At 39.4% G+C, this 16,445-nt stretch overlaps 1 protein-coding gene across 2 annotated transcripts in view; it reads right to left on the bottom strand.

The window, feature by feature from the left end:
• LOC127452150 (protein HID1-like) overlaps window positions 1-16,445 on the bottom strand; it is a 45,544-nt gene that overhangs the window by 16,902 nt on the left and 12,197 nt on the right. For both annotated transcript variants that reach the window (XM_051717411.1, XM_051717412.1), the window contains exons 7-11: window positions 13,932-14,139; window positions 13,699-13,755; window positions 4,675-4,815; window positions 4,498-4,588; window positions 46-197 (exon numbers count right to left, since the gene is read on the bottom strand). In XM_051717411.1, the coding sequence (XP_051573371.1) occupies window positions 46-197; window positions 4,498-4,588; window positions 4,675-4,815; window positions 13,699-13,755; window positions 13,932-14,139 (649 nt within the window). The remainder of the gene's footprint in view (window positions 1-45; window positions 198-4,497; window positions 4,589-4,674; window positions 4,816-13,698; window positions 13,756-13,931; window positions 14,140-16,445) is intronic.

The raw sequence follows: 16,445 nt of genomic DNA, 5'->3' as shown, positions 1-16,445 counted from the left end.
AAACTTTCAGTTGTTGTATAAATAAAGCTGTCATGTCTGTCTCACCACGATGAGCAGGTCAGCATGTGTGCCGGTGAACACAGGGATGTCCATGGTTACGTGGAGAGAGTACGGCTTATTCAGGCGCACACCGAAGTTCCTCTCTCCACTCAACAGCAGCAGAATAAACACACCAATGTGCATGAGACCGACCTGTGCTAAAGATCAACATATAACAACATAAAAAAGAGATAAGCAACATTTGATTCATAAGATGAATATGCATGCACTCATCCACTAACAATACACAATGACAGCATGTTGAAATGCGATATGATTAATAACACTAAAAAAACCCCTAGTAACTCTTTTCTTTTGATGAAAATGAAGTCATGCGCAAACATGCACTACTGCCAACAGAAATACTGTTTAAGAAAGGGTGTTCACATTTAAGTCCTCTCATAAAGAGAAAAATCACCTTCACATTGTATCTGTTCACTGTGTACCTGTACTGTTTTTGTCCACTTTGTGATAGGAAATGTACTGTACCATAACATTTAGCCGCCAAGCATATTTGGAATTACATACAGTTAGTGAATCTAGAGTGCTGTTACTATGCTGCTTTGAGTATGTGCAAATATGATACAGAGAACAGAGCTGTGCAGATACAGTGAGCAGAGTGTGCAAACTGTTTATTAATTTAATAAAAATCACAGCTTTCGTGGTTTGATAATTGCATTACCTCATATAGTGATTTCGTTTTTATTTCAATTAATGGTTCAGCCCTACTGTCAGAGTATGTACTGCATTTGATGAAGAACTTCCTTCTCGACCATTAAAAAAGTAGTCTGAACACATTTCCAGTCTTACTTCATACAGGAATGTAAGCATTGCACTGTGACCCGAACGTTTGATGTAGTAACAACAACCGTAGCGTGGTAGCAAATAACGAGGAAGAACTTACTTGGGATCTATAGCACTTACAGCTGAAAAGAGCCATTCGACTTGTAGTACTCCGCCATTTTTTTTTTTATTTCAACGTTGTCCTATGACCCGAATGTATGATGTAGTAACAACAATCATGATGTGGTTGCAAATTAAGGGCTGGGTATTGATACAGATTTTCTAAATTCAATTCGATTCTGATTCACAAGCTCTCGATTCGATTCTCATTTCATTCCATTCTTATTAAAGGGGTCATGACATGAGGAATCAAATTTTCCTTAATCTTTTGACATATAAGAGGTTATTGTAATATAAAAACATACTGTAAGTTTCAGAGCTGAAAAATTCCTCCTTAATAGAAAAAGAGCATTTATTTAAACCAAGCTGCAAAAATGGCTCGTTTGGAATTCGTGGAACTTGTGACATCTGCATATTCAACGCCTATTTTTCCGTCATTGCACCCTTGGTCCCGTCCACTGGAGCTCAGTCAATCACACAGGTGAAGAGGACAGATGGGGCCTCTCATGGGAGATTCATCCATAGTGGACTTACACAGGACACCTTCATGTGCCTGTCTGGATTTAAATGTTTTTCTACATAAACGTGCACGGCTTTGACCATCATCATACATCTCGCACTGCTTTTAAAAGACGCGATGTCAAGTTATAACTCTAAAATGGAGACCCCCATTGTGTTTCATTCAGCTTTAAAAGCGTGCTATTTTGAATTATAGGTCTTTTGTATACATACACTTGTTGGACGTCTTTGATCATTTTGATGCGTTTTTGGCGATGTGTTCCATGTTTTAAGAGCGGTACAACACAACTTTCAAAAACGCGTGTCATTCTGCTGCTGCCACCGACTGGGAGAAACACATGCAGTCCTGTGTGTAAACAAACATGGAAAATGTGAGATGTGAAGACCAGCGTCTCTGTTTTGGCCTGTTGAAGCCAGTTGAAGCAGTCCAACGCCACCACCATGGAATGTTTACGTTTGTGTATTCAGAACATCTCAGCGATGATTGTATGTTTTCGGCTCATATTATGAGTGTGATTGCCTGTGAACCAGTCAGAAACTGTTATTGAAGGATGGGGCAGTTAAAACACTACTGGACTGGAAATCCTTAAGTAAACAATTTAATTCATGAATATTTCATATGGCATGACTGTTTGATAGTTTATGGTGCTGCTTGAGTGAACAGTTTAATATATTCAGATGAAATGTGTTGGATGTGGGTTATAGGTTAATCCTGAAATATAGTTTTATAAATGTTGTGGTCTTGTGGAGTTTATTCATTTTCTTCAGACTGCATTTCAAATATGGCTTTATTGGAAGGGCTGCATGATGTTAGCCAATCACAACAGTGGGCGTTTATACTGACGTCTTAAAGGGCCAGACATCTTAAGAGTATTTCAGACAGAGGGCCAGAGACAGGGTGGAACATTATTAAATATGACTAAATGATGACTGTTTTTGTGCAAAAAAAATCTATACTAACATTATAAGTGGACCTCAGGGAAGATAATAAAATTATTATTTTTTTAAAACAGGAGTATGACATGACCCCTTTAATTTGGGGATATGTTAAATTTAGCCTACACTGATGAGCCAAAACATTATGACCACCCGCCAACCCGCCGAGGCATGGAATCTACAAGACCCCTGAAGGTGTCCTGTGTTATCTGACACCAAGACATTAGCAGCAGATCCTTCAAGTCCTGTAAGTTGCTAGGTGGAGCTGCCGTGGATCGGACTTGTTGATCCAGCACATCTCACAGATGTTCAATCGGATTGAGCTCTGGGGAATTTGGAGGCCAGGGCAACACCATGAACTCTTTATCATGTTCCTCAAAAATTCCCGAACAATGTGTGCAGTGTGGCAGGGGGTATTATCCTGCTGAAAGAGGCCACTGTCAAAATGACGTCCACATGAATGGCCGGACCAAGGGTTTCCCAGCAAAACATTGCCAAAGCATCACACTCCCTCCAATGGCTTGTCGTTTTCCAACAGTGCATCCTGATGCCATCACTTCGCTAGGTAAACGGCACACACAAACAAGGCCGTCCATGTGATGTAAAAGAAAAATGACTCATCGGACCAGGCGACCTTCTTCCACTGCTCCAGTTCTGACGCTTGCATGGCCATTGTAGGCACTTTTGAAAGGTGGACAGGGGTCATCATGGGCACTCTGACCAGTCTGCGGCTACGCAGCCCCATACGCAGCAGGGTGCAATGCACTGTGTGTTGTGACACATTCCTCCCCTAACCATCATTAACATTTTCTGTGACTTAGGCAAAAGTAGACCTTTTGTCGGTTCGAACCAGACGGGATAGCTTTCGTTGCCCTCACGAATGAGCATTGGGCACCCAACAATATGTCGCCGGTTTGTGGTTTGTCCCTCCTCGGACCACTGTCAGTAGGTACTCACCACTGCTGACCGGGAGCACCCCACAAGTCCTGTCATTTCAGAGATGCTCTGATCCAGTCATCTGGCCATAACAACTTGGTCCTTGTCAAAGTCGCTCAGGTCTTACCATTGACCACTGCCCATTTCTCCTGCATTCAACAAATTGACACAAGAACTGATTGTTCGCTTACCATCTAATCTACCCCGACCTTGACATGTGGCCTTGTTAGGAGATGACCAATGTTATTCGCTTCACCTGTGAGTGGTCATAATATTTTGGCTCATCAGTGTATATCAGCTATAGGCTGATATAGAATGAACATTTTAAAATATTAAAAAAGACGAATTTTAGAGATCAATAAATTAAGAACAATTGTTTGCCTTTGCCCTTTTTTTGTAATCTTATTACATGATCCAGATTACATGTAATCCATTACTGACCAGCACTGGGGATAGTAAAGTGTCCAAAGGCTGCACACTTTAGACGCTCTGCGGATGTAGCAGGTAATCCGGGTATTTCACACCTACTGTTTCATGAATACTAAAGGTTTTGGATATCCTACTTATTTAACATACTGCTTTTAGCATAGTAGAGTAGTAGGGCAGTATGCATATTCAGACATGGGGCTATTCACAGCAGTGAATGAACTACGTGTGAACTACGGCAATTCGTGGAGGTTAACCAAACATAATAGATGTCATCAACATACAAATGTTGAGCAAACACAATCCATTTAGTTTAACAACATGCCCTAGCATGGTGCTACACACCATATTTATCATAAAGTGTGTTTTCAGAAACATAATTCCTTAATGGAAGTAATTCTTCTGTCCTCACTGAAAGCTAAAACGCTGCGTGACACAACAGAATCACAGCCAATCAGAGCATAACCAATGAACAGCTATGTGGAGCTTTGTGGAGCGAGATTTTAGACCTAAGAGATATCCTGTGGGTGGAGCTAACCAGCACAAAACAGAAGAAATAGAAACCAAGCGACTAACTGGTAAGAGAAAGCTTGTATCACTTGTTGCTTCACACATGGTTAGGAAAAAGGTCAGTGAGAGGGTGGGTAAAATGGTCATTGAAAACTAAATTATGAGTGTTTGACTTAACATTGAAAATGGAGGTCACCATTGAAACACCTTTACCCCCAGCACACTTACATTGGTCTGCCCTGGCATCATTCAGGTAATACAATACAGGCACTAATATGTCCAACACATCACTGCTCTTTAGCACAAAGAACAGGAACTTCTGCAACAGGAGAGACAGGAAAAGAGTGAGTTATTCACAGTCATTTGTATTGGAGATTACCTGATTTAAGAAGCCTGATCTCTTACTTTGTTGAAGTCACAGAGTTTCCAGAAAAGCACCAGCAGTTCCTGATGAAACTGGATCTTTTTAGTTGAGTTGGGCAGGTATGTTTGAGTAAGAGGGTTAGTCAGTAGGCGTGCCAGACCTTTCAGCACAAAATCATAATCCTGCAGACACACAAAAAAAAAAAAAAACATGGTACATGCAATGAGAGCCAGACAATTCTGCGGTGTTTTCTGTACATATTCTATTTGTAATGGAAATGCTTTCTGATTGTGTTTTCATTTAGCTGGCACGTCTTCTAGGCTAGTCTACACTGCAAAAAGTGTCATATTCTTAATTATTACTTTTGGCTCGCTTTCTAGCGAAAAAATAAATCCTTAAAACAAGACCAATTTAACCGTTGAGCTCTGCTGCATATTTTGTCTGCTGTCTTAATTCACACTCAAATTTAAAAGCTCACCTTACACACATAGAGTGGACAAATTTTACAGACACCGCATTTGAAAAACAGATTCCAATAATTCATAAAACATTATTGTATATGTTTATAAAATTATGATTCACTTTTTTTTTTTATCTTGTCCCTGCAAAAAGAGTTAGTTCATTCCACTAGATGGCAGCAAGTAATAGAAAAAATAAATTGTCTTTTATCATCTTCCATCACAACATACAGATGTAAATGTAAGTGTGCTCTAACACAGCTGAGCTCTCACCAGGTGATCGTCTATAGACATTCTGTCTATTTTGTAATCACACACAACGTCCCCACTGTTTAGTCGAATATGATGGCCTCTGAGTGGACTAGAAGCTTAATCTAGGTGTCGTTGGAATCTTTGCAAAGCTTTATAATATTTTATCATTAACAGAGAACATATTTTGTCGATGATTTGTTTGTCATGCTTTTTCTGCTGGACTGCATTTTGTTTTTTTTTTGGACATCTGAGACATAACATTGGATTATTTACCCAAGCAAGCTCACAGACAAGTAGAAAATGGCTCATTTTGAAGAAAACTGTCGTGGACTGTTCTCTGTCGGTTTTGGTTATGTGTTTGTTTGGTTTTGTATGTCAGCACATGGCTTTGTGTTTGTTAGCCATGTTCTTCCCTGACTCCGCCTCCTTGTTTCCCTTAGCATACCTCTTAATTTACTCCTTGTTCAGTCCTAGTCGTGTTAATTGTCTACACCTGCTCCTCCTTGTGTGCTTCCCCCTCTATATAATGTTCCCTCTTTCCTCTTGCGTTTGTTAAATCATTTTGTTTGTATCTGTCCAGTCAGTTTGTCTGCTCCTGTTTTGACTCGGTCAGTTTTGTGTGTTGTTGCTTACTTCTTTTGTTGGTTTTTCTCCATTGTGAAAATTTCTGTTCTTAATAAAATCTTTTGTTTTGCATTCTTGCAACTGTGTCCTCATTACTGACATGCATGACAAAAACAGCCGGTAAGAGGTGATCAGGGTTACAACTAATGGTTATTTTGATAATCGACTAATCTAACAATTATTAGATGATTATTCGAGCGATTATTGCAACGATTAATCATTTTAACCGACTTTTCAGCTTGTGCCTCTACTTAAAAGGTTGTATTAAACGTGCTTACTAACAATAAAGAGGACAAAATCATCTTTTAAAAATACCTCTAAATGACATTCACTGAATTAAAGGGAAAAAAATACTTTGATTTTTGTTTAATTCATTCAAAAAATTCACTGCAAAAAAAAAAAATCCTTTTGTTATCAAGTGTTTTTGTCTTGTTTTCCATTTAAAATTATCTAAAAATCCTTAAAACAAGATACATTTACTGAGAAGCAACATATAAGATATTTAGACTTGCTTTAAGAGAATGTATCTTGACTAAGTGTATTTTGTATATAAGTGTATTTTGTCACTTGGTTATACTTCTGCGAATGCAGTAAAGACAAAATGTACATATACTCAAGTCACATTCTCAAAAGCAAGTCTAAATATCTTATATGCTGCTTCTCAGTAAATGTATCTTGTTTTAAGGATTTTTTATATTTTAAAATATTTAAATATTAAATATTATATTCAACATTCACCAGTAAAAACTTTTCTTCTGCAGTATAGCTCCTAAAGTAAATGAGTTTATTTATTTATATTGGAACACAAACCAAAAAAGACAAATCAAAAACCTTTTTTGTTTTTTTTTTGCATTATGTAATGGGCTAAAATTACACCCACTCACCTATTTGTTTGCTTGATTTCGATTTATCTTTAACTCACAAAAAACAAACTCTCTCTTCTTAATAGAGCTCGAATCGCCAATTTTCTTCAAGATAAGATACACACCGTGACATACAGTTGTGCTCAAAAGTTTGCATACCCTGCCAGAAATTGTGACATTTTGGCATTGATTTTGAAAATATGACTGATCATGCAAAAAAACTGTCTTTTATTTAAGGATAGTGATCATATGAAGCCATTTATTATCACATAGCTGTTTGGCTCCTTTTTAAATCATAATGATAACAGAAATCACCCAAATGGCCCTGATCAAAAGTTTACATACCCTTGAATGTTTGGCCTTGTTACAGACACACAAGGTGACACACACAGGTTTAAATGGCAATTAAAGGTTAATTTCCCACACCTGTGGCTTTTAAAATTTCAATTAGTGCCTATGTATAAATAGTCAATGAGTTTGTTAGCTCTCACATGGATGCATTGAGCAGGCTAGATACTGAGCCATGAGGAGCAGAAAAGAACTGTCAAAAGACCTGTATAACAAGGTAATGGAACTTTATAAAGATGGAAAAGGATATAAAAAGATATCCAAAGCCTTGAAAATGCCAGTCAGTACTGTTCAATCACTTATTAAGAAGTGGAAAATTCAGGGATCTCTTGATACCAAGCCAAGGTCAGGTAGACCAAGAAAGATTTCAGCCACAACTGCCAGAAGAATTGTTCGGGATACAAAGAAAAACCCACAGGTAACCTCGGGAGAAATACAGGCTGCTCTGGAAAAAGACAGTGTGGTTGTTTCAAGGAGCATAATACGACAATACTTGAACAAAAATGAGCTGCATGGTCGAGCTGCCAGAAATGCCACAAAAAAGCCTGGTTACAATATGCCCGACAACACCTTGACACGCCTCACAGCTTCTTCTCGTCACTCCAACACTGTAATTTGGAGTGACGAGACCAAAATTGAGCTTTATAGTCACAACCATAAGCGCTATGTTTGGAGAGGGGTCAACAAGGCCTATAGTGAAAAGAATACCATCCCCACTGTGAAGCATGGTGGTGCTCACTGATGTTTTGGGGGTGTGTGAGCTCTAAAGGCACGGGGAATCTTGTGAAAATTGATGGCAAGATGAATGCATTATGTTATCAGAAAATACTGGCAGACAATTTGCATTCTTCTGTACAAAAGCTGCACATGGGACGCTCTTGGACTTTCCAGCATGACAATGACCCTAAGCAAAAGGCCAAGTTGACCCTCCAGTGGTTACAGCAGAAAAAGGTGAAGGTTCTGGAGTGGCCATCACAGTCTCCTGACATTAATATCATCGAGCCACTCTGGGGAGATCTCAAACATGCGGTTCATGCAAGACGACCAAAGACTTTGCATGACCTGAAGGCATTTTGCCAAGACAAATGGGCAGCTATACCACCTGCAAGAATTTGGGGCCTAATAGACAACTATTACAAAAGACTGCACGCTGTCATTGATGCTAAAGGGGGCAATACACAGTATTAAGAACTAAGGGTATGCAGACTTTTGAACAGGGGTCATTTCATATTTTTCTTTGTTGCCATGTTTTGTTTTATGATTGTGCCATTCTGTTATAACCTACAGTTGAATATGAATCCCATAAGAAATAAAAGAAATGTGTTTTGCCTGCTCACTCATGTTTTCTTTAAAAATGGTACATATATTACCAATTCTCCAAGGGTATGCAAACTTTTTAGCACAACTGTATATTATGATTCACTATGCCATCACGTTATAATCTAGCTGCAGCAAGAGTGCGTGAGGGATGGGCGTCTCCGCGCAAGACTGTATCAGCCGGGAGAAGTTTGAAACGCTCTCGCTCTGTTTTTCACGCAACTCATATAAGCGGCTCTGACCGCACAGAGAAATTCCAGTTTCAGAGTTTGTGCTTTTTTATACAACCTACTTCCTTATTATTTAAACTTTAATAAAGAATGCATTAAAGGTATAACTCTGGGGTGTTTCCTTTTTAGACACTCTGACAGGCAAGTTTTGCTCAAGCGGAACGGCAGGTACGGCTCTGCTTTATTTCACGACGACACAGCTTCTGTATTTATTTATTTATATTTTTGTATTATATTTCCCCTCATACTTTGTGATCTACATCACCTTAATCTGTTCGGAAAGTTTGGAGTGCATCTGGACTGTGAGCTGTTCTTTCTTCCTTTCCTCAATCAAGCGTGATCTGAAGTGCTGCTCTCGCACACCATCATTAGCGTTTCAAATGACCTCATGTTGCATTAAATGAGATCAAACGACTATTTGACAACAGAAAGTTTTGTTGATAATTTTTTTATTGTCAACGTTGTCGATGACATCGACTAATCGTTTCAGCCCTAAAGGTGATAGAGGTTTTGGCTACTTTGGTCATACAGAAGTAGTGATCAGAGCAGACATGAGACAATTTTTCTTTTTCTTTGATAATATTTTACTTTGTGATTCTTGTGATAATCATTTGAACTGCGGTGTTATGGCAACAAGATAACCGCGGTATTACACCTGGTCTACGCCGGGCGCGTTCATTGAAGTCTGCATGAAATGCACAGCCGTAATGCACAGAAATATGAATACGTATTGAAGTGTGCCCTTATTGTAGAGAATTGTTTTTGTTTTGCCAAAACAGCTCCAAAGTATTCAATTCTGGTGACTTTGAGAGAAGCATTTTTTATTATTATTATTACTTTCTTGAGTATGTATAGCATTTACGTAACTATTGGCTAAAGCATTTTTAAAAGAGGCTATTTAGATTAGTGTCAGAAATTAACTTTTCTATTAAGGGGCAATATTTGGAGCTTTTTTGTTTACCATTGTGAGGGCATTGTTAAGGCATATTTTGTTTCTAACCATACAAAATATGACAATATGACATCATTGTTTTACGTCAAATACTTCAAAATGAATTAATTCCTTAAAATACATCTTCAACCTAAATATTCAGGTAAGCGGTTACCTATACATTTAAATGAACTTCAAATCATTTCATGTGATATGTTTATACTAGGTCTAGAATAGAAATTGTCACTTACAGTGACATTTTTGCCCTGAGCCCCTGTTAATTTCTGACCCTGGTTCAGACCAAACGTGTTAGAAAAAAGCAAGATGCATCGCAACGAATAAGGCAGAACGCAGGTGTCTCTAGACACGTTTTTAACAGTTGAAGTTCTTTTACAGCATACTAACAAACACAGCAAACGTTTATATGAAAAACAATTGAAACGAGGACAGAGGAAGTTTTATGAGGAGGCATGAGCGAGGATGCACAGGTGGAGTCGATCTCTTTTGTGTCGAAGCACTGACGCACACATAAATTCTCCTCCCCATTCACATCTGACACAGTAGTTCTAATTCATGTTTCACCACTGTTTTAACAAACTGTAATTGTTGCATACTTCAACAGTGCATGTTGAATTATTCGGATTTACTCTTAATATTTCAATAAATGAAATATGAACAACATAACGGCAAGCGCTCCGAAGGAATGCAGCTACGCAAAGGCGACGTTCTGAAATGATGTTTGAATGAGCAGGACATTTCATTTTACAACTACAATTCACGTGGATTCCTCCATCCTTGTTTCCTTTCCTTGTATCTTTTCCTCGCATGCTAAGGAGCTGATAGGACGTGAAGGAAAGAGTGCAAGGAAATGGACAGTTTTAGAAATGAGAAGCCATAGACGAGAGAATCAATGCACAGTTTCTTTGATTTGACTGATATTATCCAGTCTTTTTTGTTTGATCAACAACTGAAGAACAGAAGAGATATTCAAACAGACATCATAAAGCAAGTTTTTGCGTTACTAATAGACAAACACTGTGGCCATTTCACAACATTTTAAAGTCAAGTTCTGTATTAACGAATTCTGTGGAGTATAAAAAGCGACAACTACAGTAAGAAAATCAGTTTTGGACCATACACTGCAACAGTAAGTATATCTTACCCCTGGTTTGGAAGAGAAGTTAGAGTTTGTTGCCTGCCGTCTTTCAAAGACAAGCGCCGCGTGTGTCAAACCCTGAGGCAGAGGTGTGCATGCATCCATGTGATCAGCCGAACAAAATGCTTGTTCACCTAACACTGAAATTTCCAACATTGTTCACGTGGATGTAAAGGCTACCCCTAGAAAAAAAACTAATCGGATCTGCATGAATCACGTAAATTACCTATTTTGGATTCAAAACAACAAATTTCACAGAAAGGCAACTAGTTTGCAGGTATGCAATGGGTTCCAGACTACAGACAGTCATTCACTGCAAAGGATTTTCAACCAAGTATGGACCATTTTCACACTTCAGCATTTGCGAAGCGGAAGTCGTCATAGTTGGGTAAATGCAACTATGGCCGCTGCCGATGTCACAGACATCACTGTCCTTAATAGTTTTGCCAGCATTAACATTGGGAGACATTGACTGCATCGTCCAAATGAATTCATCAACAGTTAAATCAAAACTCAACAAAGGCTACAAGTTGTTTTTTTGAGGGTATTAGTTGGCACAGAATTATTTATTAAAGAATGATCTACAAATATGTCACCATAAATTACAAAAAATGCAAAAAAGAGGGTACAGTTAACAAATCTGTTAAAAATGAGTTGTACTTGGTGAAACTAATACCTGATGAGGGGCGACCGATGTCCTGCTCCAACCCTATCAAACACACACTCTCGTGTCGGTTGTGATGTGTAATCATTCCATTGAAACCGTGACAATTTGTGAAAATAGGAACACTGTAATGGCACTGGTTATTACTGTTCTTTCCAATCGCCGCCATAGTTTACCCAACTATGACAACTTCCGCTTCATGAACGCAGCAATGTGAAAAGGGTACATTAGGAATAGTTACTTTTTCATGATTATGTTAGTTTGTCCAATTACTTTTGAGCCCCTGAAAATGGGGCTGTGTATAAAACGTGCATTAATTCCAAAACCGTTCACCCAATTTGGATGCAAATCCCTTCACATTAAACTCACTGTATAAATACTTATGAAAGACACTGTATATTTATATGTTGCAAGACTATTTTTATGAACATTTTGCATTCTTTTTGAAGCTAAAGTGGAATCACTATCCACTGCTATTGAATTGAAAATAAGGACGGGGATATTCTGGGATGTTCCACGAAAGAAAGAATAGGAGCGTGCTTAATAGCATATTCATTTTTGCTGTGGAATTAAGAACTGAGAATAATGACATTTATTTGGTTTTGGTATTGACTACTGCAGTGTTTCCCAACTGAGGTACATGAGGTGATAAGAGGGGTACCAGAAATTTGTTTTGATTTACTCTTCATTTAATTTTATCCCAGTCTAAGATTCAACCCGAGTTCATGCATTTTTTTCAAAATGTGCAGCCTCTTGTGTAGGAACACCAAAAGGTTGTGTCATAAAGGTCTGATAATTAGCATTTAATCAAATAACTTTAATCTTTAACCGCACTTATGCGTTGTGCGTGAGTGTGCAATGTACAGTACATGATGCAAGTATCACCAGTACACTGCTAGGTAATGTAGCTTAATGAAAGCTAATAACATGGATACTTCGCTGTTTCACCAGACTCACGCTTGTCAGGCGTCAATGATTTTAGTGTTTTTTAAATTGTTTAATGTAATGTGTATCCACTGATGAGCCAAAACATTATGACCACACACAGTTCTCTTAGTCAACGTGTTGAATGCAGGAGAAATGTGCAGGAGTAAAGACCTGAGTGACTTTGACAAGGACCAAATTGTTATGGCCAGACGACTTGGTCAGAGCATCTCTGAAATGCCAAGGCTTGTGGGGTGCTCCCGGTCAGCAGTGGTGAATACCTACCAACAGTGGTCCGAGGAGGAACAAACCACAATCCGGCAACAGGGTGTTGGGCGCCCAAGGCTCATCGATGCACAAGGGCAACGATAGCTATCCCATCTGGTCCGAACCGACAGAAGGTCTACTGTGGCACAAGTCACAGAAAATTTTAATGATTGTTATTGTAGGAATATGTCACAAAACACAGTGCATCGCACCCTGCCGCATATGGGGCTGCATAGTCGCAGACCGTTCAGAGTGCCCATGATGACCCCTGGCATCGGAACTGGACCTTGGAGCAGTGGAAGGAGGTTGCCAGGTCTGGTGAGTCCCGTTTTCTTTTACATCACGTGGATTGCCGTGTATGTGTGTGCCGTTTACCTGGGCAAGTGATGGCACCAGGATGCACTGTGGGAAGATGACAAGCCAGTGGAGGGAGTGTGATGATCTGGGCAATGTTCTGCTGGGAAACCCTTGGCCTGGCCATTCATGAGGACGTCAATTTGCACACATTGTTCAGGAATGGTTTAAGGAACATGATGAAGAGTTCAAGGTGTTGCCCTGGCCTCCAATTTCCCCAGATCTCAATCCGACTGAGCATCAGTGGGATATGCTGGACCAACAAGTCCGATCCACAGCAGCTCCACCTAGCAACTTACAGGACTTGAAGGATCTGCTGCTAATGTCTTGGTGCCAGATACCACAGGACACCTTCAGGGGTCTTGTAGAGTCCATGCCTCAGCAGATCGGTACTGTTGTAGCAGCACGCAGAGGACCAACATCATATTATGGTCATAATGTTTTGGCTCATCGGTGTATAAGGTGAGATGCATTAGGGAGGTTTTATTCTGACTGCATTATACAAGTTAATGAGTTTTGATGTCAGATGTCTTTTGCACCGGTGCGCCCAAATCATTTTCCAAATTCGCACGCAATCAATTTTTCTCAGGATGTGTAATGTTTGGAGGGGTACGCAATTGTAAAAAGTTTGGCAACCACTGGACTACTAAACTTTTGGTGTCAATTCTGTTCCATACCTCCTCCCTATGAATTCTGGACAGGTAGTTCACAAAGAGGTTATTTGGACCAGCAGACTGTAAATAAAGAGATAAAGAGAAGGACATGAATATTTTTTTTCTATAAACCATTGAACATTATATAGTCATGCTCTCTTTCCCAATGTCAGAGAAACACTTGATCCTTTGACTCTTGTTGACCTTTGCTCGCTGTGAGTGGCTGTTGTGTATATTACAAGGTGTGGTGCGCTTACATCCTGGTCCTCTATGCTTGAGGGAGAAGGGGGGCGGAACGGCTGTTTGCCCTCGTGCTCTAGGGTGACAATGAGGATCTGAACGGCCTGCTCCACCAGCTGCTCACGGTAGTCTGAGAACAGCAGGTGGTTGTAGGGGATTCCGTAACCCACCGGGTCATACGCACACACCACATTCAACAGCGAAGTGAACAGAGGCAGAGCATGTCTGTGTGGACAAGAGAGTGCACATCTTTACGAGAGTTTACATTTGCTGGAAAAACCGTGAGTTGCGTTTGCCAATGCAAAACTCACTCCTGCAATGCTAGTTGGTAGATGCAAGGGCATTTCTATGCATTTCCTTGGGTGTTATGGGTCATTGACAGGATATTACTGGGCATTGCTATGTGGTTGCTAGGGTGTTCTTGGAGGCTGCTAAGGTGTTGCTATGTTTTTTTTATCATATTGCTATGCAATTGCTAAGGTGTTCTAGGTGGTGTTTAGCATGTTGATATGCTGTTGCTAGGGTGTTCTGGGTGTTTTTATCACTTGGCTATACAGTTGCTTGAGAGTTCTGGGTGGTTGCTAGGGAGATGCTACACAGTTGCTAGGGTGTTCTGGGTGTTTTTATCACTTGGCTATACAGTTGCTTGAGAGTTCTGGGTGGTTGCTATGGTGATGCTATGTAGTTGCTTATGTGTTCTAGGTGGTTGCTGGGGCATTGCAATGTTTTTGTTAGGTTTTTCTGGGTGATTTTTAGCATGTTGATATGCTGTTGCTAGGGTGTTCTGGGTGTTTTTAGCACTTGGCTATACAGTTGCTTGGGAGTTCTGGGTGGTTGCTAGGGAGATGCTACACAGTTGCTATGGTGTCCTGGGTGGTTGTGGCAAGGACTCTACTATGGCACATCCCTCCTCTTTCCCGGGTTTCGGCACCAAGGTAACGGGGTAAAAGGGAAAGGAGGAGGTGAGAACCGGCTTGACAATAAATAATCATTTAATGATTAACTTAAAACAAAAGACATATAACACACACACACACACACACACACCCACACACAAACACAAACACAAACACAAACACACACACACACACACACACACACACACAGGACAGCTGCCTGTAGCTTTATTCAGTTGGCATGTTGGAGTTGATAACAGTTTGCTGAATAATCTCATTCCATATCTGGATAATGGCTGCAATATCATAAAGGATAAATTTCCTCCTCTATGATTTTGCATTATATTAGTTTTGTACAGTATGTTAACTTACTAGCCAAAATACTTGAATGCGTGAATGAAAATATTTTCAGTCACAATGAACATTATGTAGTTTAGAGACGATTTAGAGACATTTAGAATGTTACAAATGACTATTTCGATTTAAATAAATGTTGTATTCTTAAAAATGTTCTGTTTGTCCAAGAATCCTCTTGCAGCAATGCAGGTTTTTGGCATTTAGAAGCTGCTATTTTAGGACCTGTGAGGAGGTGAGAGATTCTTTTTCAAAACAGTAATGCATGAATAGCCTTCATCTCTCTAAAACAATAGACTTTAGGAGAAAATAGAATTTCAGGAGAAATGCATTTCTTTTTGCCTATTTTTAAAACCAAAATTGGACTTGCAAGTGTAAAGCAACTTGTAAGAACTCAATACCTCAGCAAATGGGGAAAAAACCCACTGTATTGTGATTTCTGCATGGTAGCGCAACCATTTTCTTGAGTACCACATTAGCACTTTAGAATGCTTTTGTAAGGAATAGGTGACACAGTGTATGTTTGCCATCACGAGTCAAGTAAAACTGGAATAAATACCACTTAAAACAATTATTTCAAACCGTAATAATAAATTTCAATTAATGATTTTGACAGTATTTTAGATCAATTGAATGCATCCTTGGTGAAAGGAAGCAATAATTTCTTTCAAGAACAAAAATGTCTTTGTGTTCTAAAAATGGAAGCCTATATACACTATATATAATATTCATAAAGTAACCTGTAATGTAATTACATGAGTAGTTTTTCAGCAAACTACTTATTTACTCTTACCTGAGTCATAATATTTCTCAGTAATTCCACTTGAACTCAAGTGAATTATTTCTTCAGTAGCAGTACTATTACTTAAGTAAAAAAAAAATCAGTACTCTTTCCACCACTGTTCTGAGTGATGTTTTGCATGTTGCTATACAGCTGCTAGGGTATTCTGAGTGTTTTAAGCATTAATGGGGTGTTATGGGTCATTGCCAGGGTACTACTGAGCATTGTTGTCGTAGCTAAGGTTTTCTGAGTGGGTTTTAGTGTGCTGCTATGCAGTTCTGGGTGATTGCAAGGGCCTAAGAATGTGGCTGCTATGTGTTGTGAGTGTTTTTAGAACACTGATATGCAGTTGCGAGGGTGTTCTGGATGGTTGGTAACATGTTGCTATGTGGTTGCTTATGTGTTCTAGGTGGTTGCTGGGGCGTTGCTTTGTTAAGGTGCTCTGGATGGTTTTTAGCTTGTTGCTATACATTTGATAGGGTGTTCTGGGTGGTTGCTAG

The sequence above is a fragment of the Myxocyprinus asiaticus genome, chromosome 14 (assembly GCF_019703515.2).
Source record: "Myxocyprinus asiaticus isolate MX2 ecotype Aquarium Trade chromosome 14, UBuf_Myxa_2, whole genome shotgun sequence".
Taxonomy (NCBI): Eukaryota; Metazoa; Chordata; class Actinopteri; order Cypriniformes; family Catostomidae; genus Myxocyprinus; species Myxocyprinus asiaticus.
This window is presented reverse-complemented; position numbering and strand designations above follow the sequence as displayed.